This window comes from Pyxicephalus adspersus, chromosome 2 (assembly GCF_032062135.1).
Source record: "Pyxicephalus adspersus chromosome 2, UCB_Pads_2.0, whole genome shotgun sequence".
Taxonomy (NCBI): Eukaryota; Metazoa; Chordata; class Amphibia; order Anura; family Pyxicephalidae; genus Pyxicephalus; species Pyxicephalus adspersus.
In genome coordinates, this window is record NC_092859.1 from 155381179 (window position 1) to 155407807 (window position 26629).

Consider the following 26629-nt stretch of genomic DNA (forward strand, 5'->3'; position numbering starts at 1 on the left):
CATTTCAGGTCTTTAGGATACCCGTTCTATACTTACTATATCCAGAGCTTACAGTGCATTAGTACAGGAATCTTTTTTTTACCTGGGTTCACCACCCAACATTTTTCAGTAACCACCCAGGCAGAGGTTACTGAGTTGGGTCACATTACAGAGACTGCCTATAACTTTTGTCACCCTTACCAATAGCCAAAAAGATCATTGGTGTCACTTAAACTCACCTGAGAGTCACAAATTGCTCATTGCTCAAGGAACCCTTAAGCACCTCTGGAAAATTCAAAGGTTTCCATGAAACCCTAGTTGGGAAACACTGGTCCAATCGGTTTCTCAAACAAAAAAAGTTTTGTAGTTTATGCCTTGCATTAGAAACCTCTTTGTGTGGTTCCATTCCAGACTTGCTCAGCCTCAGATGTACAAAGTGCAGAGTAAGGATGCCAGTATTGGAATAATCTTCTGTTTAGAAATTGATGCCAAGACTGTTGCATTCTTTAAACTTCATACTCCTAAAAAGCTGAAAGTCTTTTTTTTTTATACCATTTTTACATGATTGTTGCTCCTGCTTGGTGACTATCGAATAAGCTGAGATTATCCCTTGGTGGTTCTTGTAGCACAGGACTGTGCCCTCCAGACACAAGTTGGATGGATTGGGTGGTTGTAGGGCTCAGTATTCCTCTCTATAAACCTTGTGATCCCTGCTTGGGCCAAAATTCAACTTTTCTTTTTTTTTTGTTCAGTTCCCTTTAAGCCATCATGCTTAACCCTTCAGTTTTTTTTCCTATGAAGTTTCACCTTGCACTGCTTTTATTACATTTCTTTCCAATAGTAATCTCTGACAATTCTGTGCTTCTTCTCTCTGCACGGAATGCCATTCAGGCTCAGGGTGCCTGAGGCAAGGCCAGGAAGGGCTCATGTCAGTCAATGCTGAGCCATCTGTTGTCCCCCACTGCTCAAGAAGCCAGTGCATGCCCATTGTTATCCTTTAGGAAGTTGAAACAAATGCAAGACAATTGGAACTAAATCCGAAAATGCCTAGACATGTTCTTTTCTTACATAGTTTTATTTTTTATGTGGTTGGTTTTCTTCACTTAGAAGAAAATAAGTTGTCTCAAGAAGCATTTGGTAGAGTTGTTAATGTCTTACATTTTTATCATATTTATTTCATTATCACCCAATGTGGGCCAAAACCTGGGAAATGCTTTTACAGATTAAAATACAATATCTGCATTTTTCTGGCCTGTTGTTCTTCTCCATGTTGTATAATGGAAAACATTAGAAAAATAAACAGCAAATTGCAGCTGCCATTGCAGTCTCTAATTATATTCAATAAGTCATTTGCTCTGGTTATGGAGGCTCTGGATAAAATGTTCAAGAACCTAGTGGTACCAAATATACAGTCCAAGATATGGTTTATGGTCATTCAGGATACATGGGGTACACATTCGCCTTATTAAAGCAGAACCAGACCTGCGTTACTTGCCTGTCCCGATTCCCTTGCAGGACGCCGCTATCTTCTCCTTTCTTCTGTTTCTGAAGACGATGTTCAGCTATGTTGGTTGAGCTGGGATGACTCGTCAGCCATTTTTATTTCCGGCATGATCAAGAAAAGCCTTGGGAAAGCTTGGAGCCGCCTGTGGGAAAGCTTGGAGCCGCCTGTGGGAAAGCTGGAGCCGCCTGTGGGAAAGCTGGAGCCGCGTTGCGAAAGCTGGAGCCGCCGTTGCGAAAGCTGGAACTGGCTGTGGGAAAGCTTGGAGCCGTCTGCGGGAAAGCTGGAGCCGCCTGTGGGAAAGCTGGAGCTGCCTATACACGAAGCTTCTCTTTTCACACAGACCCAGAGCAATCAGACAGGGAGAAGGAATTACTACAGAAGGGACATCACCTCCCTGACTTAGGTTCCACTTTAACATTGCAGTTGTCAGAACCCTACAACATGCAAATGCACTCTGCATTACAAACTTGAGTCCTAGTCCATGATGTTCTCTTCATGTTGGACCCACCCTCATATGCTGGAATCCAGATCACTTCCAGAGCTCCAGTGTCAAAGCATCATTATGTTCCAAAACAAGCTTGTTTAACCTGCTTTCATAAAAAAGATATGCATAAATATGTTGTCTGGAGGCGATAAATAAAAATATATCAAACCCTAATTCAAGTGCTAATGTCAAAGTAATAGATTGTAATCATTTCTTCCAAAATTGAAAGCTAAAATTTGTCTTCCAGGAATAAAAATTGGAAAGCTGTTAAAATATCCTATACTCAGAACTTACTTGTAGACGTCGGCTGGCTCCTTGCCTGGAGTCAAAATGGATCGGAATATTATTCTAAGCAATACTGGGAGTTAGGACTTATGGCTTCACCAGACTGTGGTTCTTGTAGCGATGTGGGTAGCTGAGCACTTAAAATGGAAATAAACCTTGTGGTACTGACCTGTTCCCCTTCCCTCACAAGGTGATATCTTTTTCTTAATTAATTTCCTCCTTGCAATCTTCAGCCATCTTGTTTCGCCGGGCTCGGATGATGTAACTCCCTCGTAGGTCTTCTACAATATAGAGCAGTCTTTCTCAACTTTTTTAATGAGGAGGGAAACCTTGGAAAAAAACTTTCATGTCCAATATATTCTCTATGTCCACAGCTCACAGTACATTATTGTTATGGTCAATGGTAACATAGAGCCAAAAAGATCATTGTTGTCACTTGTCACACAAATTGCCTATTGCTAAAGGAACCCTAAACATCCTCTGGAGGAATATTAGGGTTCCACAGAACCCGGTTGAGAAACACTGCTTTAGAGAAAAGGGACATCCTTTCTAAAAAGGCAAAGTACACATTTTGGATTTAGAGGACAACTTGTTAACAACAGATGTGGAGGAAGCCATCTACATCAAACTATAAATTGAGTTTGCGGCCATTGATTCCATCTGTCACCCATATATGATCTAATTGTGACTTCAGTTTACACAATTTGACTCCAGAAAATCCACATACAGCTGTCATTTTACCCATCTCTCTATTCACCGTCTGATCTCTGTTGTAATGCCAGTAATTGCAGGGATGCAGGTTTAATCATGTTTGCTGTAGATCCCCCAGGAGACCCTTTTACAGCAGAACTAAACCTAATCGGTTCTTACCTGACGCCAGTTCCACCATCTTCTTCCTTCTCCTCCACATTCCGATCTTTGACCATCTTGATTGGTCTGGCCGGGGTGGGATGATTGCACCGGCGTTCAGGGAAAGCGGGATTATTCCGGGCAACAAATATCATACCCAGGCAGCAATTATGCCAGTAAAAAATAGTTTTTTTGAGATTGGACATCATCTGTTTCTTTCTGGAGTAAACACCGGCCTAATGCTAAATTTTTAAAGTGGGAATTTAGTTCCACATTAACACTGAGCATCATCCATTGGCAGCGTCATCCATAAAAGTCTCTGTGGCGTGTATAAATATAAATTATTTTTATACATTTTTTCCACATAATTTCTTTTAAGAATTAATATTTTGTCACAATCTTAGATATGCAGATTGGTAAAAAAATTAGTTTACCATGCTGCAGATTCTAGAAAATACTGTGATGATTGCACCCATTGACACAATTTTTTCACTTTCAGCAAACCTAGAAACGTTCTAATTTTCTGGCCACCACATGTATGTGATTTCATAGGGCAATGCAGGTTATATACTCAAGGTGTGTAGATGGCATTGTCCTTCCTAATATAGATTTTGCATGCCATGCTTATATCCACCTGATCCTTTATAATACGGAGTTTAATACACCTTTAATTTCTGGCAGCAAAGTGGACAATTTGGCAGGAAGATAACATTGTGTTATCGAAACTTTGGCCAGAATGCAAAGTTTAAGGTCACTGTCTTTAGTGGGCAGCAATCCAAGCACCTTTTGTACATTAACAAATAATGTGTGCAAGAAAGAAAAGCCACTGCTAATCCCCATTGACATAGTTCTAAATTCTTTATCTAATCACTGTATCTAATTAATCACTGTATCTTTATCTAATCACTCCAGGGGTGATACTATGGGTGGGACATTAAAGACATGGTGACATTATAGCAGTATAATATTAGACTCCTATTCCTTTAATTAGAGGACTTTAACTTGGAAGGAGGGGTGGGGGGTGATGATGATTCCATAGTGTGAGGGCTGCTAGGTCAGTGCTGAGAGGCGCTACAGCAGAGTTTCTCGATCTTTTTGATGTGGGCAACCCTTAAAACACCTTTCAGGTTGGCAGGGAACCACAGCTATAATTTCTATATCCACAGCTCACAGTATATTAGTGTGGGGGTCAGTGGGAAGAATTCTACTTACATTGCTGGCCATTGGAAAGAATGTCACCCTTACAGATAAAAGTATTTTTACTAGCAATCTATAATAGACAGATTTGACAGCACAAATGGACACTAACTCTGCCATTTTCACTCTACTAGATTGTAAGCTCATCGGGGCAGGGTCCTCTCCTCCTGTATCACTGTCTGTATTAGTCTGTCATTTGCAATCCCTATTTAATGTACAGCGCTGCGTAATATGTTGGCGCTATATAAATCCTGTTTAATAATAATAATAATAATAATAATAATAATAATAAATAATAGTATGTGCGTTATGTTCATCATTTATGTTTTACTAAACCACATATTGGGTTAGCATTATACAGCAGTGTTCCCCAGCACTTATAGCAGGGCGCACCACCCGACTTTCATCCGACAAGGGCTTGGCCTGGGATTTGTGTAGTGAGATGTCAGCGAGAGTGAGCAGACTGGGGAGAGCTATATTTTGTATTATTTTTACAACCATTACTCTGACAAGCTGCTGTTTTTGCTGAAAGTTTGCTTTTACATGTAGCCATGGTCATGCAGACAGCAGGGTCATAGAGCTAAAGTTCAGAACGTTAACTATCTGCTGCCCATCAGGGTGCCCTGGTATACTAGAATGTATGCTGTATAGTTCTCATCAGCTGTTTTTGCAAAAGTATCTTTACAGCTTAAAACATTTTGCAAAAATGGAAAACATGGTTCAGTTTTTTGTCTTTTTTCAAATGGTAGAATGCATTCTTGCTGTCTGTTTTTTTTTTCTCAGGCACTTTATGCAACATTCAAGGGTGGTTTGCTGTACTAGCCCTGTTCATAGACTTGATTTTGGACCGATTGTCACTGCTATATAAATTTTTTTTTTTTTGTGTGAATTCAATTAAAAAGAAAATGAACCGCTGAAAAACCCCAGCAATTATCTCCTGTTTCCAATCTCGCCTAGCTGTTTCCACAGTTTTTACTGTTAATGTGAACTAAATCCAAACTATTACACTCTTACACTTCTACAAGTGATTACACTCTTTACAAAACCTGGAACATAAAAAGATGGAATAAAGGGATGTACTAATGGGGGAGAGCATTAGAAGGTATGAACAAAGTACAGATGCTCCTCGAGTTACTATGGTTTGAGTTACGATATTTCAAATTTATGATGACGATTGTGATACAAGCGTTTAATGCCGTATGCGGTATGATACGTTGGGAAAGATGTTGGGATGTACGCATCTCTCCCCTTGTGAAATGCCTCACTGTGGCCAGCGATCGACAAACTTTTTAAGTATACAGGACTACTCCATACTGATCAATATTCTATGAGACTCGCTGGTAGGCCAAGCCAGTCTCCAATTTACAATATTTTCAAGTTACGATGGGGTCCATTGTAAATCAGGGACTTCCTGTATAGGATGACAGCAGAAAGCTGACACAATTATAGGGGTTATTGGATACCTACAGCATAAAGAACTGGGGACATTACATTTTTCAAGTCTTTGATAACTGCAGCTTCCCTCCACCTGGATAAAAAAATATCCTAGGGAGAACACTGTACTGTAAAAAAAAGTCGCAATGAACTATTTAGGCTGATGATGAATATTCCATATAGCAGGTACCTTTATTGTAATTTTAGTTCTTTTGTATATCTGTCCTGTTGGAGATTTTACACATCTCTAACAAGTTTCAAGTTTCCCAGTTTACTTTGGAGATCTCCCACTTTTTCCTCTGGGTGAACCCCGCACATTTTTGGGCAAAGTTAATGCAATGTATCAGGGTGTTGTCGGCAATACTTATTCACAGCCATTTTGGCATTTTGTATATTATTATTATTATTATTATTATTATTATAATAATAATAATAAATAGGATTTATATAGCGCCAAAATAATACGCAGCGCTGTACATTAAATACGGGTTTCAAATAACGGACGAATACAGACAGTGACACCGGAGTAGGAGAGGACCCTGCTTAAGTCCTAATCTAGGATATTTACACTTAAACACCCCTGACCCTGGTCTTATCCTGAGTAAACCATAGCAGCCACCAGTCAATGCATTTGAGATCAGTTTGCCTTAGGAAACTTTATGGAAAGGTTTTTTAGGTTTAAAAAGGTTTAGGGAAGTGTTTTGGCTGCCATATCTTACAGATTGTACGACATTTTTATGGCTAGTGTGTAGTTGGGTGGCATCCTCTGTATTGTGATCTAACCATCCAAAAACAGCCGGGTTGCTACAGAAAAGATCAGGGCGGTGCGCCCAGCTTAAAGGGGTTGGGGAGATCACTGCGCTGTAAACCTAGAAATCTGTTCTCATATTTCAAACATTGATTTCAGATGTACAGTGTACAAGAACAGTCTGGAAATCATGTTATCAGAACATAATGTCTTAATCTTGTCAGACAAGGCTATTTGCAAAGTGCCAATGTCAAAGGCATCAGCAGTCAGACTGAGCAAGGCAAAACAATTACATTTCCTTCTACAGCCATTAGTTTTGTTTTCCCTTTTATTTCACGTTTATTTTATTGGTGCACCGTCATACTTACACATTTTGTAGTATTTGGCAACACCAACCCTGTAGGGCATAGGGCAGCATAATTCACCATCACAATGACCTGTGATCTGCTTTTTCACTTGCATCAACTGGCAGTAGGTGAGATATGTAATGCTATAAAAATGACGTTGGTTTACATGAATCACAGCTTTGAGCTTGGGGTAGAATGTACGTGACACTGATGGACATAAAGCAGACTTTTTATTTGTGAAGCCAAGGAATATAAGTTTTTCTATCGCACCAGTTGGTGTAATTAGTATGCAATATTTCCGTTGTCTCTCTTTGTAGTTCTCTTAATTGGCTTCCATTTCACCTGAGAATTAAATTCAAGCTTTTCAAATCCCTCCACAGATCTTGTCCCACTTAACTTTCTGTCCTGAAAGAAAAATAGCCACCTAGCTGCTTTCTTCGCTCCTCCAATGACCTACTAATGACTTCCTCACTCATAACCTCATCACACGCACGGCTCCAAGACTTTTCTAGAGCTGCCCCAACTCTCTGGAATGGTCTTCCTCATACTATTCAGCTTGCTCCTACTTTCAGCTTATTTAAGAGAGCCCTCAAAACCCATCTTTTCAAACTCCCCTACCCATCTTCTTCTGTCTCCTAAACCCTTACTACTTACCCATCACTACATACCCCCCTCCCATTGTGTGATATTTCCTCCACCTCCTAGATTGTAAGCTCTTCAGGGCAGTGTCCTCTCCTCCTCCTGTCATTTGTAACCCCTATTTATTGAACAGCGCTGCGTAATATGTGGGTGCTAAATAAATGCTGCCTAATATTATTCTTTATTTACAATGTAGCCTTATTGGGCATTTTTTCTCATTTAGGTGGAAGGGTAAAAATTTAGGTGAAAAAAATAATGGTAAAGGGTTAAACTCCTGCCAAATGTTTAATTGTGATCAATGTTCCCCAGGCCATAATACATTTTATTTGTTCAGGTGACCACTGTTATCAGGACTATAAATGAGGGCAATCAGATAACCAGCCAGGGGTGGGGGAATCTTCTATTGTAATCACTTGTTTTGTTTAGGGCTGCATACAGGCAATGTTCCTTTCTGGAAACTATCTTTCCTGATCGGTTCTTGTGATAGTTGAAGGAACAAGTTCATTGGAGAGGGGAGGAGGGAGGACAATCTAGCAGCACTCCACTGTGCTCTCCGTTGACATCGGTCGTTCATGAATTCTTCCTGACAGATCCATGAATGATATCGAGCGAATGCCGTACACTAGTAGACACCCTCAACTCCGGTCTTCTGCCTGAGATGAGTGCGACTGTTCGTCTCGTGGCGATATACATCTGACATTTGTAACCTAAGGGACCTTTCCTTAGCTTTAGGTATATTTTCATTAAATTCTTTGTGTCTACTGGACAGCAAGTGAGAGGCGATCCTCCAGTGGGACCCAGATGACAAAACTGTTGAAAGTGGTGTTAAAGCAGATGTAAGGGCAGCTGTTAAAACAAGTGTGCAGTGTGATATTGTAATAGCTGCAATGCCATTCATTCTAAATAGCACCTCGCTGGCCAACCTGTGCCACGCTACAGCGCATGGTTCCACATGTATCATACATTATGGTGCAAAAAAATACCAAATCAATAGTCTGCCTTAGCACAGCACATCTAACACTTCCTTTCCCTACTTTATCCATAATGAAGAAAATATTTGGCTTTAGATGTACTTTGCTAGTTAATAGTTATTTTATTTATTTTTCCTGTTGAAAGGATTAGGAAATTATTGCCTAGTCCAGAAATAGGTAACATTGCACTTGATGTTTGTGTTGGAGAAGGTAAAGTTGAACTCCAAACAGAAGACCACTTACCAGCTTTGGAAATGGTTGAGGAAAGGATGGAGCTGTACCTCCGCTCATAACTCAATACAGCCGGTGCTGTAGTCACATCCTTCTTTCCATTCATAAAAATAAAGCCTGCTTTCTGATTCGATGCAACCACAGTACTGGCTCCATTGAGTTAGATCTTATAAAGTATTCATATAGCGCCAACATATTACGCAGCGCTGTACAATAAATAAGGGTAGCAAATGACAGACAGATACAGCGACACGGGAGAAGAGGGCCCTGCCCCGAAGAGATTACAATCTAGGACCCCTTTTACTGGGGCTTCTATTATGCTCCAGAGAACCTAGCCCACAGCCAAAGCCAAATCTTTATAAAAATCGGGGAAATGTGACTGCTGGGCTGCCAATGTAAAAGAAACAAATCCACCATGGGATAAAAACAGGCAGGACATCACTTCTTGCTGATTCTAAATTTGGTTTGGGATTATTTTGATTTGATTTAATTTAGCATGAATGTGCTTTTCATTTATTCTGCTCTTCGCAGATTTGGAACACCTGGCACAATTGGGTTTTTTTGCTTTGATGCTCTTTTACCAAGACACAGATTTTGATTTTGCTTGGTTTCTGTAGGTGACACCTACAGGTTAAAATTGAGCACTGCAAGTTTTCCATAAACTGCAATTGTTTCTAGTTTAGAATAAAATGTTATCAGAAGTTATCAGCTGAAACAGTTTTTGCTATAATTACTTTAATCATTCATTATTTTTATTTCTTTCATACAGAGCTCGCTGGCTGAGACACTGGACAGCACAAGCAGTTTAGACCGGCATCGGATGGACATGATATATACAGTGGAGGATGTACCTCCTTGGTATCTCTGTATCTTCCTGGGCTTACAGGTATGTTGGCTTTAAAATCAGAAACTCAGAAAAGTGCATTACATTTTTTCTTATCTCTTTTAAAATCAGGCCTTTGTTATAGCTGCACAACAAGTCTGACATTTTGCTCCAGGCTGGGAAGTATTTACAAGAACCAAACAGAAAACGGAAGCAGCAGAGCTGTAACAATTTCTGTTAGCCCCCAGGTTAGCATTAAGGTCGGGGCAGTCATTATGTAAGATACAAGTACTTAAATTGTCAGGCTGCAAATTTCAAAGACATTGAGAGATTGAAAAGAACACAGATTGTCACAAAGCTTTAGATAAACTAACCTGTCAGCTCTGCAACAGTTTCTGCACAAATGTTCCTCCCGTATGCAGAGTTTCAGCACAATGTACATGATAAGTAGCATACTTGGCATTACCGGGTCTATTGGCTACCTTCACATAACTGGCATTGGCCATGGGCCATAGGGGGAGGGCTGGTATATACAACTCATATGTTACTGGGCATTGTGGTAAAGCTGCTTTCTAACCTGGCAGTCCTCAAACTTGTCCCAGGTTCATTTGTGTTCCCTCACACCTATGGTTCTCTTGGGTCATCGCAGCGCCCCAAAATTTCATGAAAAAAAAGGTATGGTACACAATGATTCATTTGTCTGGACAGCCAAAATTAGGATTGGAGTGGGGTCATCTTTTCAGGTTTAGTTGACTGACACTGTTAAGGATTACCTTCACTTTATATTTAGTTATTTACCTCAATCACCCAATCAGAAATCTGATATCTTATCTGAAAATGCATTAAAGTGAATGACTTGGCAGCATGGTGGCCCAGAGCTTTAGCACTCTTACATTTGCAGTGCTACATCCCAGGTTTGAATCTTGGCCAAGGCACTATCTGCAGAGAGTTTGTAGGTTCTCCCCATGATTAAGTCTTTTTCCTCCCGGTACTTTGGTTTCCTCCCACATTGTTATTATTATTATTATTAATAACAGGATTTGTATAGCACCAACATATTACACAGCGCTGTACATTAAATAGGGATTGCAAATGACAGACAGATACAGACAGTGACAAAGGAGGAGAGGACCCTGCCCAGAAGAGCTTACACTCTAAGAGCTGGGGGAAGTATCACACCACAGGAAGTAAGATATGGAGTGGTGGGTAAGTAGTGACTGTTTTAAGAGACAGAAGACGGGTAGGTGAGTTTGAAAAGTTGGGTTTTGAGGGCCCTTTTAACAGAGCAGAAAGTAGGAGCAAGTGGAATAGGACAAGGAAGACCATTACAGAGAGTCGGGACAGCTCTAGGAAATGTCTTGGAGCCATGCGTTTGACGAGGTTATGAGAGAAAAAGTCATACATTGCATAAACATGCTTCCCCCCAATTTACCTGTGACTGTGTGTGTGATGATATATGGTGGGGACATTAGATTGCAAGCCCCTCTGAGAGACAGCTAGTGATATGACTGACGCTGCCTAATATGTTGGTGCTATATAAATACTGGATAATATTACTGGATAGTAATGACTTCTGGTCTGTTTACCCAAGCTATGTTTAAGGCTGCATACACATGTCCGATAATCATCGCTCAAGATGAACCGTCATTCTTTTTTTGGATGAGAATCTGATATGTACGGTGGTCGTCAAATGTCATTTATCAATCCCCATGGTGGATCAGTGAACGACAATCAGGAAAGATCCCCTTACATGTCAGTCGAGGCGCACAGTGGGGTGCTGCTTGCTTGTCCTTCCCTTTCCATTGAACAGAACAGACGCTCATTCATTTCCGTCATGAAAGAATGATTCCAGTGACAAATGTCTTACTTGTGTGTGTGTGTGTGTAGCCTTAGACATATTATTTATTTGACCCATTACAATTGAATAATATATTCCCCCCCCACACACACACACACACAGACACATACAAACAGAGTGACACACACTTTCTGTGAAAATATATATATATATATATATGGAATCAGGAGAATATTTGAAAGTTTGGGGATTTATTCCCCGTTCTTCAGAAACTGAGATTGTCAGGTCTCCATTGAAAACATTTTAAGCCAAGCTATCAATGGAATCATTAGTGACAAGGCTGACTCCTAGGATGAATGAGGATTGAGATAAATCTCTACGTCTGATGCTGTGGTCATTCACCCTTAGGAGAAGGGAGCTAGTCAGCTTAGATTATATCAGGGTTTAGTCTGTGTATTTGCCTGCCCAAGCAACACGTCAGATGAGGCCTTGCAGCTATTTGTGTCCCTCAAACCTTGCCTGGCTCTGTTTACTTAGTGTATCATCATCCTTTACCTGCAGCTTTTTTTCAATAGCACATTCATGTACTTAAGTTTGGAATAGATCTGAGACGGCTATAGGGGGCATCACTTCTAAGAGTTCTTATTTTTATGCCTTGGCCTCTGGAACATTTAACAATCATGTTGTTGTGGACATCTGTAGTTTACATGGCATGCTGAGACCATATTTTGATTGCATGGCTGCACAAAACTTTACGTTCACAATTGTTAGACTTACCTCTTCCTCGGTAATGTGCAGGCCTCACTCTCAGTTCTAACCCTGGGTATGCCTGCTCTTCCAAGTTTTATCAGTTTAACCCCTACCATCTGCCAATCAGGAAATAACCTCGTAATCATCCCTGGCTGTTTAGCTAGCTCAGACACAGCACTCAGTGTTCGTGCAACGTTTCTCCACTAGTGCCCAGACCCCTAGCTCTGCTGAGCATTTCCTATACACCTGTTGTGGTCAATTCAGTGTTTCCCTGACCAGCTCCTGTGTTAACCTTGTTGTCCTGTATGTTGTTTCCCAGTCAGTTCCCGTGTTGTTGATCCAATGTTCCCCCCTGTCTATGGTTATCCCTGTGTCACCTGTGCCTCCTGTTGCTTCCAGTGTCTCCTGTGTTCCCTGTGTCTCTGGTGTCTATTTCCTGGATCCCTGCTATTTGACCCCTGGCTTGTGCCCCTGGGTCCCTGACCTCTCCTTCTTGCTGCCTGCCTCAACCCCTGTCTTCTGCTTCGTCATTTGGTACCGTGTATCATCCTGCTCACCCTGGTGTGCCCAAGGACCGCAGCCTGGCAGTAACCATTCGGTTCAGTACTTACCTTCAATGTACCCATTAGTATGTTTATACTTCTATCTGTTTAAACATTTTATGGATTATGAATAAAGTTAATTGTTTTATCAGCTGTTTGCAGTGCCATTGAAAAGCCTTCTGTCTTCTCTCTATTAATGTTGTTGGAATAAAGAAATGATAATGATAAGATATATATGTTTGAGAAAATAAATATATAATTTTTTTTTTTTTGAGTTAGATAGTACTAAATTTTGATAGTTATGTGCCCTTAAAGTCCCATTCTGTTCTTTTTCCTTGTTCAGAATATTAATATGTTTATATTTTGTCTGTGGTGATCGCCCCCTCCCACCCCTGTTATTAGGGAAGGGTTAAATGATACCAGACATCCTTCAGCCAGGTAATGAGCGGTGGTTTACCTGACTCTTCTGCAGCTTCTAATGCATTTTGCAAGAAGCTCAGAGTGTGCAGTGAAATCGTGGAGTGTGCCTGTACAAGTGTAAAGTCTGGAGCCTCTAAAGTCAGATTCTCCTTATTTTGGTGGGTTTTTTTTCCTGTGGTGGAGTTATGTGAAGAATGACTTTATATTTAATTTTACTGCATGCTATAGAAATTCAGATAACAAGCGAGAATGGATGCCCTTTCATTCATAGAAAGTGGCATTTGTGCTTTGCTGTTCTTTTCCGCTCTCCATACAATGCAATAGCTGTTTCACCCAGAATGTCAGTCATAGCGGCATCTACAGCCTCTAATAAAATTCATCCGCTCAGCTTTAAAAACAACCTCAATGAGTGCAAATTGCAGACAAATATTATTAATTTCTTAACGGATTTGACTACGCCAATTGGTCATTTACTTTAAATTCTTCAATAAGATCATTTATTGTTTTGGAAATGCAGATTTGACATCTTCAGTAGTGTTTGCAGGTCTCAGGAAATATGAGAGAGCCCAGGGACTTTGTGGGAAGGGGGCATATTGGCACCAACCACGCCGATCACTTCTACATAAACGTCCGGTACAATTCATGACCGGCTGACAACTACAAATGATAGCTGGTTGAGAATGGTCTGAGATTACCTTAGACATGTTGTAGTAAGTGGTTAAACCTGACACACAGTATAATCATCTACCCATTAGATTGTAAGCTCTTCAGGACAGGGTCATCTCCTCCACCTGTTTCCATGTTTAATGTACAGTGCCGTGTAATATGTTGGCGCTATATAAACACTGTTTAATAACAATAATTAATATATAGTACTTTAAACCAATCTACACTTCCATTGCTGTTTGTTATGTGAGAGCGACTTGATCGCATTGGTTACATTGTCCTCAGATCACTTCTGTGCCTGTGATGCAATATCAGAGAATACCCGAACCGTACCACCCCCAGTCCTTTCCCTCTACATAAAGCAGTTACAGATATTCACCCAAGGATAAGGTTCACCGCTGCAACAGCGGCTTATCCTATACCACAGCATGTTTATTACAATGAATTGTTAGGGGGGAAAAATATCTTCTCAACAAAACATTAACATTTCCAGTTCTCATAAATTACAAAAAATTGTAAAAAATAAAAAAACAATAGGTAAAACTAAGAAGACATATCATGTGATTGACAAACTTGTTTTTTTTTTCGGACAGTCATTTCCAGTTTCCAGCATTTGTAGTTGCAGTATAACATGTCTGTGATTGCCTATAGCAAAGTTTCTCAAACTTTTTACCATGGGGAACCCTTGGAATAACTTTCAGGTCTTCAGAGAGCAGGAAGATGAGGTAGAAGTGGGAAGTTGATCCTGGATGTTATGTTGATCCTGGAGTTCAGTTTTCAGTTTTAGACAAGTAACTCAGATTTTGAACTTCTGTTAACGTGTTATTGCTGTGTCCTTTTCCCCCCTTTATTCTGGAGATGGGTGGTTGCTGATGTCACAGACCAATAAAAACATGGCCCAATTTTTTTTAAATCCCCCCACTACCATATACAATATTCTGCCCAATGTTTCTTTAACTGGGCAGGAAGAGGCTGTAGATAGGAGATGTAGTTGTATTGTGTCCCAAAAACAGCCAGGGGGGTAATGAAAAGTGCCGGGTGGCTAAATGGGACTGAGAGGAACACTAATATACCTGTACTTTTGTAGCTGCTACAGGGATAGCAAGTAAAAAAACCGTTACCTAATATAGATATAAAAGTGTCACTTCAGCATTTCAACTCTTTTTAGCTTTATTTTTTATGTTTTTACATTTTGATAAAATATTGTTTATGTATAAAATCATGCAATAAATCAATCCTTTAATATTTATTATTTCTTACAGCACTACCTGACATGCTTCAGTGGGACAGTGGCTGTGCCGTTCCTCCTCGCAGAAGCCATGTGCGTCGGCTTTGACCAGTGGGCAACCAGTCAACTCATTGGGACCATATTCTTCTGTGTAGGAATCACTACTTTACTTCAGACAACCTTTGGGTGCCGGTGAGTTTTATGTTGTTTCATCCTATTAGGAAACTTAAGTCTGTGTAATTCTTTTGACATGCCACTTGTATACAGGGCCAGCGTCACTCCAAATGTACATTTTACCTTTAGAAAGCAGTGCATGAGCTTCTGTGATGTGACATAAAGTGATGTCATCAGTCTGCTGCTGGCAGAGAAGAAGCATTTTCTCAGTCTGCTCTCCCCCAGTAATCTGATGACAACATTGGTCACAGGTCACAAAGATAAAAGGCAGCAGGAGGGGCTCTCTGTGAATGTTGGATATGTTGAATATGTTGAATTTACATATTCCATAACCTGTATTAAACGCAAGGTCTTTAGAATGTACACCGAGCAGCCGGTGCACATTCTAGGTATACCTTGGTGCTGGAAAAGTTCAAATGCAGAATTTGTGAGACAACGGTGGCCATGTAAAGGGGCCTTTTGTACACCGTTTAGGCTGTAACGACAGTGGTATCTTGTCGACAGCCCCAACCACTTTTCTACTTTCTAATAAACATTTAACAACAAGCTCACCATTACCAACCTGCCAGTCAAGATGGCTGAAGCTCCACTGGCAGACAAGCAGTCAATGGGCATCATCAAAAAAAGTGAAGGAAGGTGAGTTCCATTGTAAGATCTATTCTACACTTGTGCTGGGTCAGTGACTCAATAGTTTAAATTCAAATGGTAGCCCCTTATATATTATTTCAATGATTCCTCATTGGCAGCTCCCATGTCTTGGTTCTCACAGATTCACTTTAAAAAGATTATTCAGAAACATTATTACGCCCCAGGGAAACTTCCTAATTAAGGTGTTGTACCGTTCCTAATCCATGTTCCTCCTTCTCTGATGCTGCAGGCTAATTAAAGTACACAGCAGTATGTTGGCCCCATGTGCAGACCTGGGGCTGTTCTGAGTTAGCTTTGGCACCTAGCAATGTTCTGCATGATGCTACAGACTGTTCATTGCCAGCAAACGCCGTCAGGTCTTTGCATAACAACGGAACAGAGGAGAAATCTAAGAAAAGGAATACTGATAATCATTTATTGCTTAACAGCCAAACAAATTGGGTATCAGCCAATTATTGCTTATCAGCCAATAAAATTGGGTTGGGCATGAGTTTTCAAGGAAACAGGAGATCTTATTATGATTGCTGTAATCAAACTGCCATTTAATACCCATGCTTGATAAAATTTAATTATATCTAATCCTGTTTGTAGAAGCCTAAGTGCAGAAAGTGTTAAGCTGCGTACACACGGCAAATTTTTCTCGCCCGATAATCGGTATCGGCCAATTATCGGGCGAAAATCTGCCGTGTGTACAGTCGTTCGTCGTCCATCGTCCGACGACCGTCCTGGCGGATCCATGGACGATGGACGACGACCGATCGTAATGAAAGGGAAGGGGAGAGCGCGCAGCAGGGTGCCGCTCCGTCGCTCTCCCCCTCCCCTCTCCATAGAGCATGAACGGTGCTGTATGTACAGCATCGTTCATGCATCGTGCAGTCTTTTCTCGTTGGAAAGGATCGTGAAAGATCCTTTCCAACGAGAAAAATTGCAGGTGTGTACGCAGCTTTACTCTTCTCATGTTCATGTAAAATGACTTGTAGATACTGAATAATAATATTAATAATAATAATAAATGTCATCACAGTGGGTTAAAGTGGTAAATAAACCATTCTTTGTAGGTGCTCCCCATTATGATAGAAACCATAATGCATGTGACTATAGTGAAATACTTAGGGCTCTATTCATAAAACAAGGAAGTTGACATTCCCTCAAACAGTCCCTGGTGGGAATTTTCTAGATCCATGTGTTTTAATGGCAGTAGTTGATTCCCACCAGGGAATGTTTGAGGGAATGTCAGATTCCCTGTTTTATAGGGAATAGAGCCCTGAAGCATCTCTACATTAGTGTGCATTGTATATTTCATCAAAGCAAACCTATGTTTTGCCCATTCAGGATTCCCATAACACCCTCCATATACTCTAGAAAAGAACGAGAAAGATAAAAAAGTGGGTCTTTCTTAGGCAACGTTTTATAGATTATGTAAACAATACAATTTTTTTTTTATTCAAAACAATTAATAAAATCATGGTACAAGGCATAATAATCTGGCATTTAAATTATAATTTAGGGTGCACCATCTCTCTGGAAGTTTCTCTTGTAAAAATATTTAACTTGGGGGGGCAATATTCGATGCGTTTTGCAGAACTTAGGCTGCTTCCTCAGGAATGAATTGTATAAATAGTAGGGTTCAATAATTCCTTGTATTGAAGAAATCAAGGTTGTTCCATGGAACACATCACTACCACAGGGACAGGAACCAACGGCTCAGACAGGAACAGGAGGTCTCAGAACTCAGCCTGCTCCACAAACTGGAAAAATATGTCCACTATAAAGTAACTAGTAGTTAGGTAGGATAACAAGAAATAACTTAGTAAGGATTACCAAGGTTAATTAAACCCCCATAATCAAATAAAAAATACCAGCACATGAGTAGAGAGCACATAATTTTCCTTCATGCCTCCTTCACAAATTGTCTGTGAGAGGACAAAGATCAGAAACCCTGTGCAGTTTTCCCCCCAAATCTTTTTTTAAGCCGGATAGGAAGACGTTATAGGTGGGGGGTGGCCCCAGTATTGTGATCCAACTTTTGAGTAATCACCCAACAACAGCCGGGTGGTTACTGAAAAGTGCTTGGTGGTGCGCCCAGCTAAAAGGCTCTGGGGGGAACACTGCTGTATAAGCTCTCAGTCCTATCTTTAGGAGCTCACATGGGGTTTCTGATTTTTTTCTCATTAGCTGTTTTGTAAAGTGGGGAAATGAAAAAAAAGTTCTGGAGAGGGGTGCATCAAAATAAACTTGCTGAAAATCCAAAGCACAGGTCCACTTTAAAGTGTCTCAAGTCAGTATTTCAGACTATATTAGCCCCTGTCATATGTCCTTTGGGGAAGTTTATACAGCCCAGAATGTTTTGCTGCTGTTTGGTGGTGATTTATAAACAAGAGAAATCTCCATTGTGTCAGTAAAGTCACAGTATTTATTCTGTAATATATGACGTGTTTACTCAAATGAGCATCTAGAGAATCACAATTAAGAGTCTTATGATGATTAACAGAGACACTTTTGTTTGCTCGGGTTGTTTATTCACTAGGGTCGGAATTTACAGAAAACTCTTCTTCATACAGGATTGTACTTTAAACTATTTATGTGAGTCAGACGCATCATTATTAGGAGTTAGAGAGCAGCAATGTTATCTGGGTTCTTGTCTGGGTCTGCTATCCAGGGGATGCATTACAGCGGAAGCAGCTGTTCCTCTTTCTGCTTCCAGAGTGTTCCTAATTCATAGTTGCTACAGTTCATGTTTTGTTTTCTTATAAGATTACAGAAATACATATACAGTGTGTAATCAAGTACTGGTATTGGTACTACAAGTCCTGAATAGTAAGAGAATAAAAGCATTTGCCTGGAGACTTTTCTTTATGACTCCTTAGTGGCCCTAAGCGATCCCAGACCTAGGAAGCTTACAATGCAAATGGTGACAGCAAAGTTTAGGCACAAGAACCCCTTTTGCTCCCTATAGGTATAGAACTACTAATATCGTCTGGAGGAAAAAAAGTCTTCAGACGGAAGAATCAAAAATAGAATCAAAGGAGGGAGCTCAATTTATGTAGTGGTTCAGTTGCTGAACTCTCCATGAACTCAACCTCTGAGCTTTGGACCCAATGTTCTTGGCCTCAAAGGTTGCAGTGAGTCTTTTATAAAATTTGGAAAACTTCCTGGAAATGGCAATAACGAGGGAAAGCATCCAAGTGGAAAGGAAAGTGGTCCCGATTTGTATCTTTTCACAAAACAGTGTTTAACCAGTGATCTCCCCAGCCTTTTTTAGCCAGGTGCACCACCCGGCACTTTTCAGTAGCCACACGGCTGTTTTTGGGTGGTTACTGAAGAGTTGGGTCACAATAAAAGGGCTGCCACCCACCTACAATTTTTTCCCACCCAGCTTAAATTAATTTCTGGGTTGTTCAACGTATGTAGCATACTTTAAAGCAACAGAAAGTATTTTGTTCCTTGAAATGATCTTTCATGACTCTTTCCAGTCATGAATGATCAAGCACACAGCGCCCATTGTATTCTATAAAGGGAGGAGGAAGATTGATCGGCACCCCGCTGTGCCCTTCTTCCATTGATATGCATGGTGGACGTTTCAGTAATCCTCTGTGGTGGTGATGAACAACCGTGGGCAACTAATGTACACGTCAGATTTTCACCCTAGAGAGATGCAACCATTTGTATCCTATCAGGTGTTCTATGTGCCTACTAAAAAGCCCTCAAATTTACTGTCCTTTGATCAATGAAACATCATTTTACGGGGCAGCATTGTTTGCTCCTTGGTTAGCAATCTCGCACTTGCAGCACTAGGTCCCAGGTTGTATTTTCTTGTGTCTGTGTGGCTTTCCTCCGGGTACTCCAGTTTCCACCCACATTCCAAAAACATGGCGTTGGGTTAATTGGTGTCTTTCACAGGTTGGCCTTAGACTGAGTAATTGACATATGGTAGGGACATTAGAGTGTGAGCCCCTTTGAGGAACAGTTAGTGACATGACTATGGACTTCTAAATACTAGCTAATATTATAATAATTTTATGGTGAAATATAAATCAACTAATAAGCTTCACTATTGTATTTGGAGGCAAACATTCCACAGAGTATATGGTGCTGTGCCAGAGCTCACTTTGTTTAAAAGCTGAAGTTCATTGAGATTTATTAACTTTTATGTAAATTTTACAGATAAATCACTAAACATTTGTCCTTTCCTCTGTTCACTTATAACAATAAAATCTTGCCATTTTGTGATGTTGTGTAACATGAATGAACATTGTCTCTTTTTGTGCCAATTTTAGGTTACCCTTGTTCCAGGCAAGTGCTTTCGCCTTCCTTGCCCCTGCTCGTGCCATCTTATCCCTTGAGAAGTGGAAATGTAATACCACAGGTAGGTATGGCAGTGATTTCCGTGAAATAATGGAGGAATGTGACACCGGAATCTTTCCTACCATGCTTTGTATGTTTGCACACAGGCACCCAGCTGGGAAAGTCGTGTTGTGTAATACTCCTTGGATTATTTTCCTTACTGGCAGCCGGTTAATCCATTTTTCTCCAGTCAGTTGGGGCTGCTTTGTGAAATGAAGAATGTATATAATCTCCGACACTGGAGCCGCTGGGTTTATTCAGATGGGGAAAGGAATTTGTGTTGCAAACCGCAGTGTCAGGGAAATAAAAGTGCAGGAACGGCAGGTCAGGTTCTCAAAGTTCCAGCTTGGAAAAGTACAATTGTTTACAAAGGATTGGTGGTTTTATGGGCTAAATGCCCCACTATGGGTGCAAATGATATGACCCAAATAGATTTCAACCAACTAGCATAACCCGTGCTTGGGTTGTTTTTTGTTTTTAATGTTATGACAAGCAATGGTGACGTTTGTACCCATGTATTAGCCATTCCTCCTGTTTTCACGAAGAACATGTTTGGAGGAGAAAGGATAACTAATGGCAGCAAGTAATTATTAATACAAATGATTGTTTAGTAGTTATAAAAATGTTATCCTTTACACAGCTCTTGTGTTAGAACTGAAAGAAATAAGACTAGATGAAGAGGTGCTTCTAGCCTGGAACAGGTCAAACATGAGTGGGTATCATGCTGTTGAAATGGGATGCCTTGAAAGCAATTACCAATAGACCTTGCATTTTAACAGTATTTAGTTTTATGTTCTTGTGTAGGGCCAGGGTCTGACTTTTACAAAGACTTCCCTTTGAAAGTCAAAACTGGTTCCCCTTGACTGGGCAATTAGCTGCCCTTGATTGCTGTGTTTCATAATTATTATTATTATTGTTAAACAGGATATATATAGCGCCAACATATTACGCAGCGCTGTACATTAAATATGGGTCGCAAATAACAGACTAATACAGACAGTGATATAGGAGTAGAGGACCCTGCCCCGAAGAGCTTACAATCTAGTAGTAATAAATACATTGCTTACTTCTTTCTATAGTTATATTGCTATATCCTGCATCTTTTCCGAGTCTTTACATAATAGGACTTAATGGCTCAGCCGGAAGGAGGTTTATTATTAATATGCTATACTGTGACCCAGAATACAAGGCAAGGTAGCTGTGTGCTGCAAAGTAACTACCCCCAGAGATCTGCCTACTCTCATGTTTTAATCATCACCATTGTAAAGGGAATTAAATGTTCAATATATGCTCAGCACTTTGTTCTAGTCCATGACTTGCAGCAAATGAAATGTCACCATGATTATTCAAAGCTGAACTCCAGCAAACAAGTCAATTCACATACTCATTTGGGAGCCAATTTATCTGCCAATAGATGTGTAGTTCTCTGCCAATCCTAACATAGATTAAGTTAGTACTCTAAGGTTACACTGGGTTTCTATCTATCGGGACACACAGGTTTGCTGCCATGCACAGCGCATAGTAGAATGGAGGTCGATGACATTGTTGGATGAAGGTGTGCATACATTTTGTTCTGGCTGTCTATTAAGACCCAATTGAACAAATTTTTGGTCCCCGCAAGTGTTCAGATTGATGAAAATGTTTGTCACTTCATGTGACCTGGGTGTTTGTCCCAGCATTTGAGCTAATTCGCAGAAACTTAATTTCCAGATTTTGGTTTTCTATACTGCTTTCACTAATGCATAAATACTCCAAAGTTCAAAGCCTAATGCCCGCACGCAGATCCCTTGCCAATTTTGCACTAATCTAACTGCAATATTCTCCTCAAAATTTTTTTTTAAGCTGGGTTGGTGATGACCCCTGTATTGTGACCCAACTTTTCAGTGAGCGCCGAAAAAATGGCAGGTGGTTACTCAAAAGTGCCGGGTGGTGCGCCCAACTAAAAGGGCGATTGGATTAATATTCCATAAAATGGTTATCAATCAATGACAAGTCCCTATACACTGCACACACATGTAAGATGTCAGTCTTCTTTATTTAATTGTCTTGTAATGATCAGAATTCCAACCAGATCTGCTTAATCATTTTTTAACTATATTTACCTATACATTAAATTTATCTGCAACTGAGTAAAGGAAACAAACAAAATGTAAGGTCTGTTACTATTGGTTGGTTGCTGAAATCCTTTCACATTCTTGATTTTGGATCAAAAATCACATTGGAAGTTACATACATAGGTTAAAAAAAGACATAAATCCATCAAGTCCAACCACTATGGAAATAAACATATCCCTGATAAAACCCTATGGACATAGCTAATCCAAAGGAAGGCAAAAAAAACCTAGGTACAATTTTCTCCAATGGGGGAAACAAAATTCTTTCCTGATTCACTGGGGCAATTGGATGTTCCCTGGATCAACAGTCAGTTATTTTTACTTTAATCCCCAGTTATATTCTGTGCTTCTAGAAATAATCCAGTTTTTTTAAAGTAACCTATAGAACTTGCTGAAACTACTTCCTGAGGGAGCCGATTCCACATTTTTACAGACCTTACAATGAAGAATCCTTTCCTTATCCAGAGCTTAAATTTATTTTCCTCCAGACGCAAAGAGTGCCCTCTTTTTCTTTGTAATGATCTTATAGTGAATATTTGGGAAGGGAGTTCTCTATATGGACCACTTATATATTTTTTTTACAGAGTGATCATATTCCCCCTTAAACGTCTCTTCTCAAGGGAGAATAGATTCAGTTCAGCTAATCTCTCCTCATAGCGGAGCTCCTCCATTCCTTTTATTAGTTTAGTTTCCCTTCTCTGCACTCTCTCCAATCCCACAATGTCCTTTTTGTGAACTGGTGCCCAAAATTGGACTGCATTTTACCCATGTGTACTTAACTTTATGTAAGTTTTGTTCCAACACATCAATGGCACTCTTCCATTCCATTCTAAATTTTATCCATATGGCCTGAGGATGGGAATAGGGAAATAATTTGTTCATGGAAATTGGTCAGAGGTCAGGACTTTTTATTTACCAACCCTGGGAAATATTTCAGTGGGAATTTCCAGTAGTTATGTTTTCATGTTATTGTTGAATGATCGCGTAGCGGGTTGTCTATTATACAATACAATTACTAGGAAGAGCTAAATAAAGAATTTTGCATATGTATATTTTAGTTTTCATTTCCTAAATTCTACATGTTCTTATGGTCAGCTGTAGAATGAAAACATGGTTGTAAATTAGCTCTGTCAACAGTTGTTAGACATATATGGATGTGAATAACTAGTTGCTGGACCGCAGTGCCAGGATCAATATGTGACAGAAGCAGACTTTATTTGGGCTCGTACACAATATATACATTCACTCCACTTAGATTTTTTTTTTTTTAAATCAACATTTTTGCATCTTATTCTGCATGTGGTCATGTGACTACATAGCCTCCCTAGGGGTGCTCACTTCCCACTCATTTTGTAAGCTAACGTCATACAAAATAGGAAACTACGTTTCCCATGTGTGCACACAGCTGGAGTTTTGACAGCATGGTTCTTGCTGGGAGCCGCTGTCAATAAACAAAAGCAGAACTGGATGGTGGCCATGGCTATAAACTGACTACGGGAGATACCAGGAAGGGGTTTTGTAGCTGACCCAGCCAGAATGGGTCCTTTAACATACTTGGTTTGGTCAGTAAAAAAAATAGAAACCTCCGGAAAAAGTTTGATCACCAGGTTTTTTATAGGACCTGAAGAAGACCAATAAAAGCGGGAATCAAATCCAAGCTCCAGTGCTTTGCATTCAAATCCCTCCACAGTTCTTGTCCCTCTTACCTTTCTGATCTGGTGAAAAAATTCCCTCCGAGCCGCTCTCTTCTCTTTTCCAATAACCTATTAATGACTTCCTCACTCATAACCTCATCACACGCACGACTCAAGACTTTTCTAGAGCTGTCCCAACTCTCTGGAATGGTCTTCCTCGTCCTATTCGTCTTGCTTCTACTTTCTGCTCATTTTAAAGAGCACTCAATACCCATCTTTTCAAACTCATCTACCCGTCTTCTTCTGTTTTAGAAAACCCTCACTACTCACTCACCATTCCATATCCCCCTCCTATTGTGTGATACTTTCCCACCTCCTGGATTGTAAGCTCTTCGGGGCAGGGTCCTCTCCTCCTCCTGGGGTCTGTCATTTGCAAACCCCATAATTAATGCACATTGCTACATATTATTTTGGCATTATATAGATCCTGTTTATTAAAAAATATTTGCAACCGTTTATGTGGTTTTACCAGCCAATCTTCCTGATTAGACACCTTTTGCGGGACAACAAAGCCAGGTCCCTAACCTTTCCACAGACTCCAGTGCGGGTACTCCGGACCAGATCAGATCCAGTTCTGCTGATTGGACGAAGGTGCAGCAGCAAATTTGCAAGGTCACCTCCTTGCTTTCTATTCCTGTTCACATTATTAGATAGAACAGTGACATTAAAAATCAATTCTATTTGATTTGATTCCTCTTCTTTTGGCAATACCTTGTTCATGTAAAGTTGGGTTTCATGGATGGATGGGATATTCTTGGACTAATTAAGTATTCATTATCCTGCAGTGAAATTAAAGATGATTTATAGTTAGGAAAGTGGCTAACTATTGCTTTTCTTTTATTTCAGATATTAATTTTTCCAATGGAACAGAGCTGCTTCACACAGAGCACATATGGTACCCGAGGATACGGGAGGTACAGTATATGACTTGTTGATTCGCACGCCAATGTTTTCCAGTAGGTGCTCAGAGTCATGGAAATTAAAGCAGAACTAAACCCACACTACTCGCCTATCCCGGTTCTATCGCAGGGTCTCCATCTTCCCTCCCTTCTTGTTCCTTATGATCTTTGGCAATCTTGTTTTGCTGTGCCAGGATGGCATAACTTGCGCAAGCATGTGGGAGTTGACCCTGGCCAGCGATCTGACAGGCAAGGACAGTTATTGCAGAAAGGACATTGCCTGCCCCTTTCTTCAATAACCACCTCCCTGATCCTGTAGTTTTCAAAGTGGGACTTTGGTTCCAGTCTAAGATATAATATATAAGAAAGTGTTCAATGAGCGGATACCTTAATAATATTATTTAAAAACAAGTACATTTCAAGTGTAAAAGACTACAAGTTTTGCCAATTTCATCATACTGTTCATGCTAAAAGGGGCCAGTTATTAGTGATTTCATTGAGCACCTTTTTGATATAAAGTAGAACTAAATTCATTGGTTGGTGGTGAGCTTCTGCCATAATCGCAAGCTTTTACAGCTTCCTTTCTGCATACTTGCCGATGTGCTGTCACCCTGCGGCAATGACAGTCCGTGCTGCGTCCTACGGAACCACAATCTTCATTGCTAGCTCCACCAAGATCCTGTTCACTCATTGAGTGATGAGTTACATTATTTCCTTGGTCTGGCTCTGTGTGTGGCGTCGCATGTGCCATACATACAGTTTAAAGCTAAAACAAAAAGCCTCCAGGTGCCAGGAAGTTGAATCTGACAAAAGAGACATTGCAATTCTCACTGGCCAAACAGGTTTTACCTCCTAGTGTTTTCTTTTTTTTCACTTTAGGTCCGCCTTTAGGCTATGTAGCTATTAGGTTATCAATAGCCATGGCAAACTATTTCCCAGGAAAGATGTAAAGAGTATTGTGGTTATCTAACTTGGTGAGATGCTGCCTGAACCCAGTCTCCCATAGTAAAAGCGACCTGCTCGATCTGGTGCTGTAGGCTGCTGGCTGGATCCAAATCCCAGTTTTCCCAATATTTTTTCATTACAAGCTTCGTGTGTGTTCTAATAAGGATATCAATCACAAACAAATTTTCACTGACATGTGAATTTGAATTAGGTTTACATTGCTCTAAAGATATTCAGTTTTCTCTGCCAGAGGCTGTGAATATCATGCAGAGTCTTGTTCTTTAATGTAAATTTCTTAGTCACACCTATGTCATTTGTCATCCGTCTCTGCACTGTTTAGATTAGTTCATGTAGTCATCTTTGAGAATACCTAACTTATTATAACGTATGTAAATCCATTTTCTGTATGTACTATAGAGAAGTGTTTATCAACCAGGGTTCTGTGGAACCGTAAGGTTCTTCCAAAGGTTGCTGGGGGTTCCTTGAGCAATGAGCAATTTGCACCTCTCGGTTCAGTTTAAGTGACACCAATCATCTTTTTGGCTATCTGTAAGAGTGACATTCTTCCCAATAGCCAGCAATGTGTGAAGAGTTCTCACTGACCACCACACTATTGTACTGTAAGCTGTGGATATCGTAATTATAGGTGGGATTCCCTGAAGACCGGATTATTATTTTAAGGGTTCTTCCATGTTAAAAAGGTTGAGAAAGGCTGCTATTACGGCAAAGAATGATCTCTTCTTAAACATTCGATGTCCATTTAATTGCAGCAATTAAAGCAGAACTATACTTAAAATAGAAAAATCTCACCTTTACGTCTGCAGAGACTTCAATCCCTACAGAGTCAAGGAGGAAGCACCAGGCGCTTCCATCTTCATCCATCTTCTGTCTACGACACTCATTCTCGCACTGCACA

General features: G+C 40.2%; 1 protein-coding gene across 2 annotated transcripts in view; it reads left to right on the top strand.

Moving 5' to 3' along the window:
• Positions 1–26629, top strand: part of SLC23A2 (solute carrier family 23 member 2) — a 129595-nt gene that overhangs the window by 65620 nt on the left and 37346 nt on the right. For both annotated transcript variants that reach the window (XM_072402838.1, XM_072402839.1), the window contains 4 exons: positions 9438–9554; positions 14930–15087; positions 19995–20083; positions 24716–24783. In XM_072402838.1, coding sequence (XP_072258939.1) covers positions 9438–9554; positions 14930–15087; positions 19995–20083; positions 24716–24783 — 432 coding nt within the window. The remainder of the gene's footprint in view (positions 1–9437; positions 9555–14929; positions 15088–19994; positions 20084–24715; positions 24784–26629) is intronic.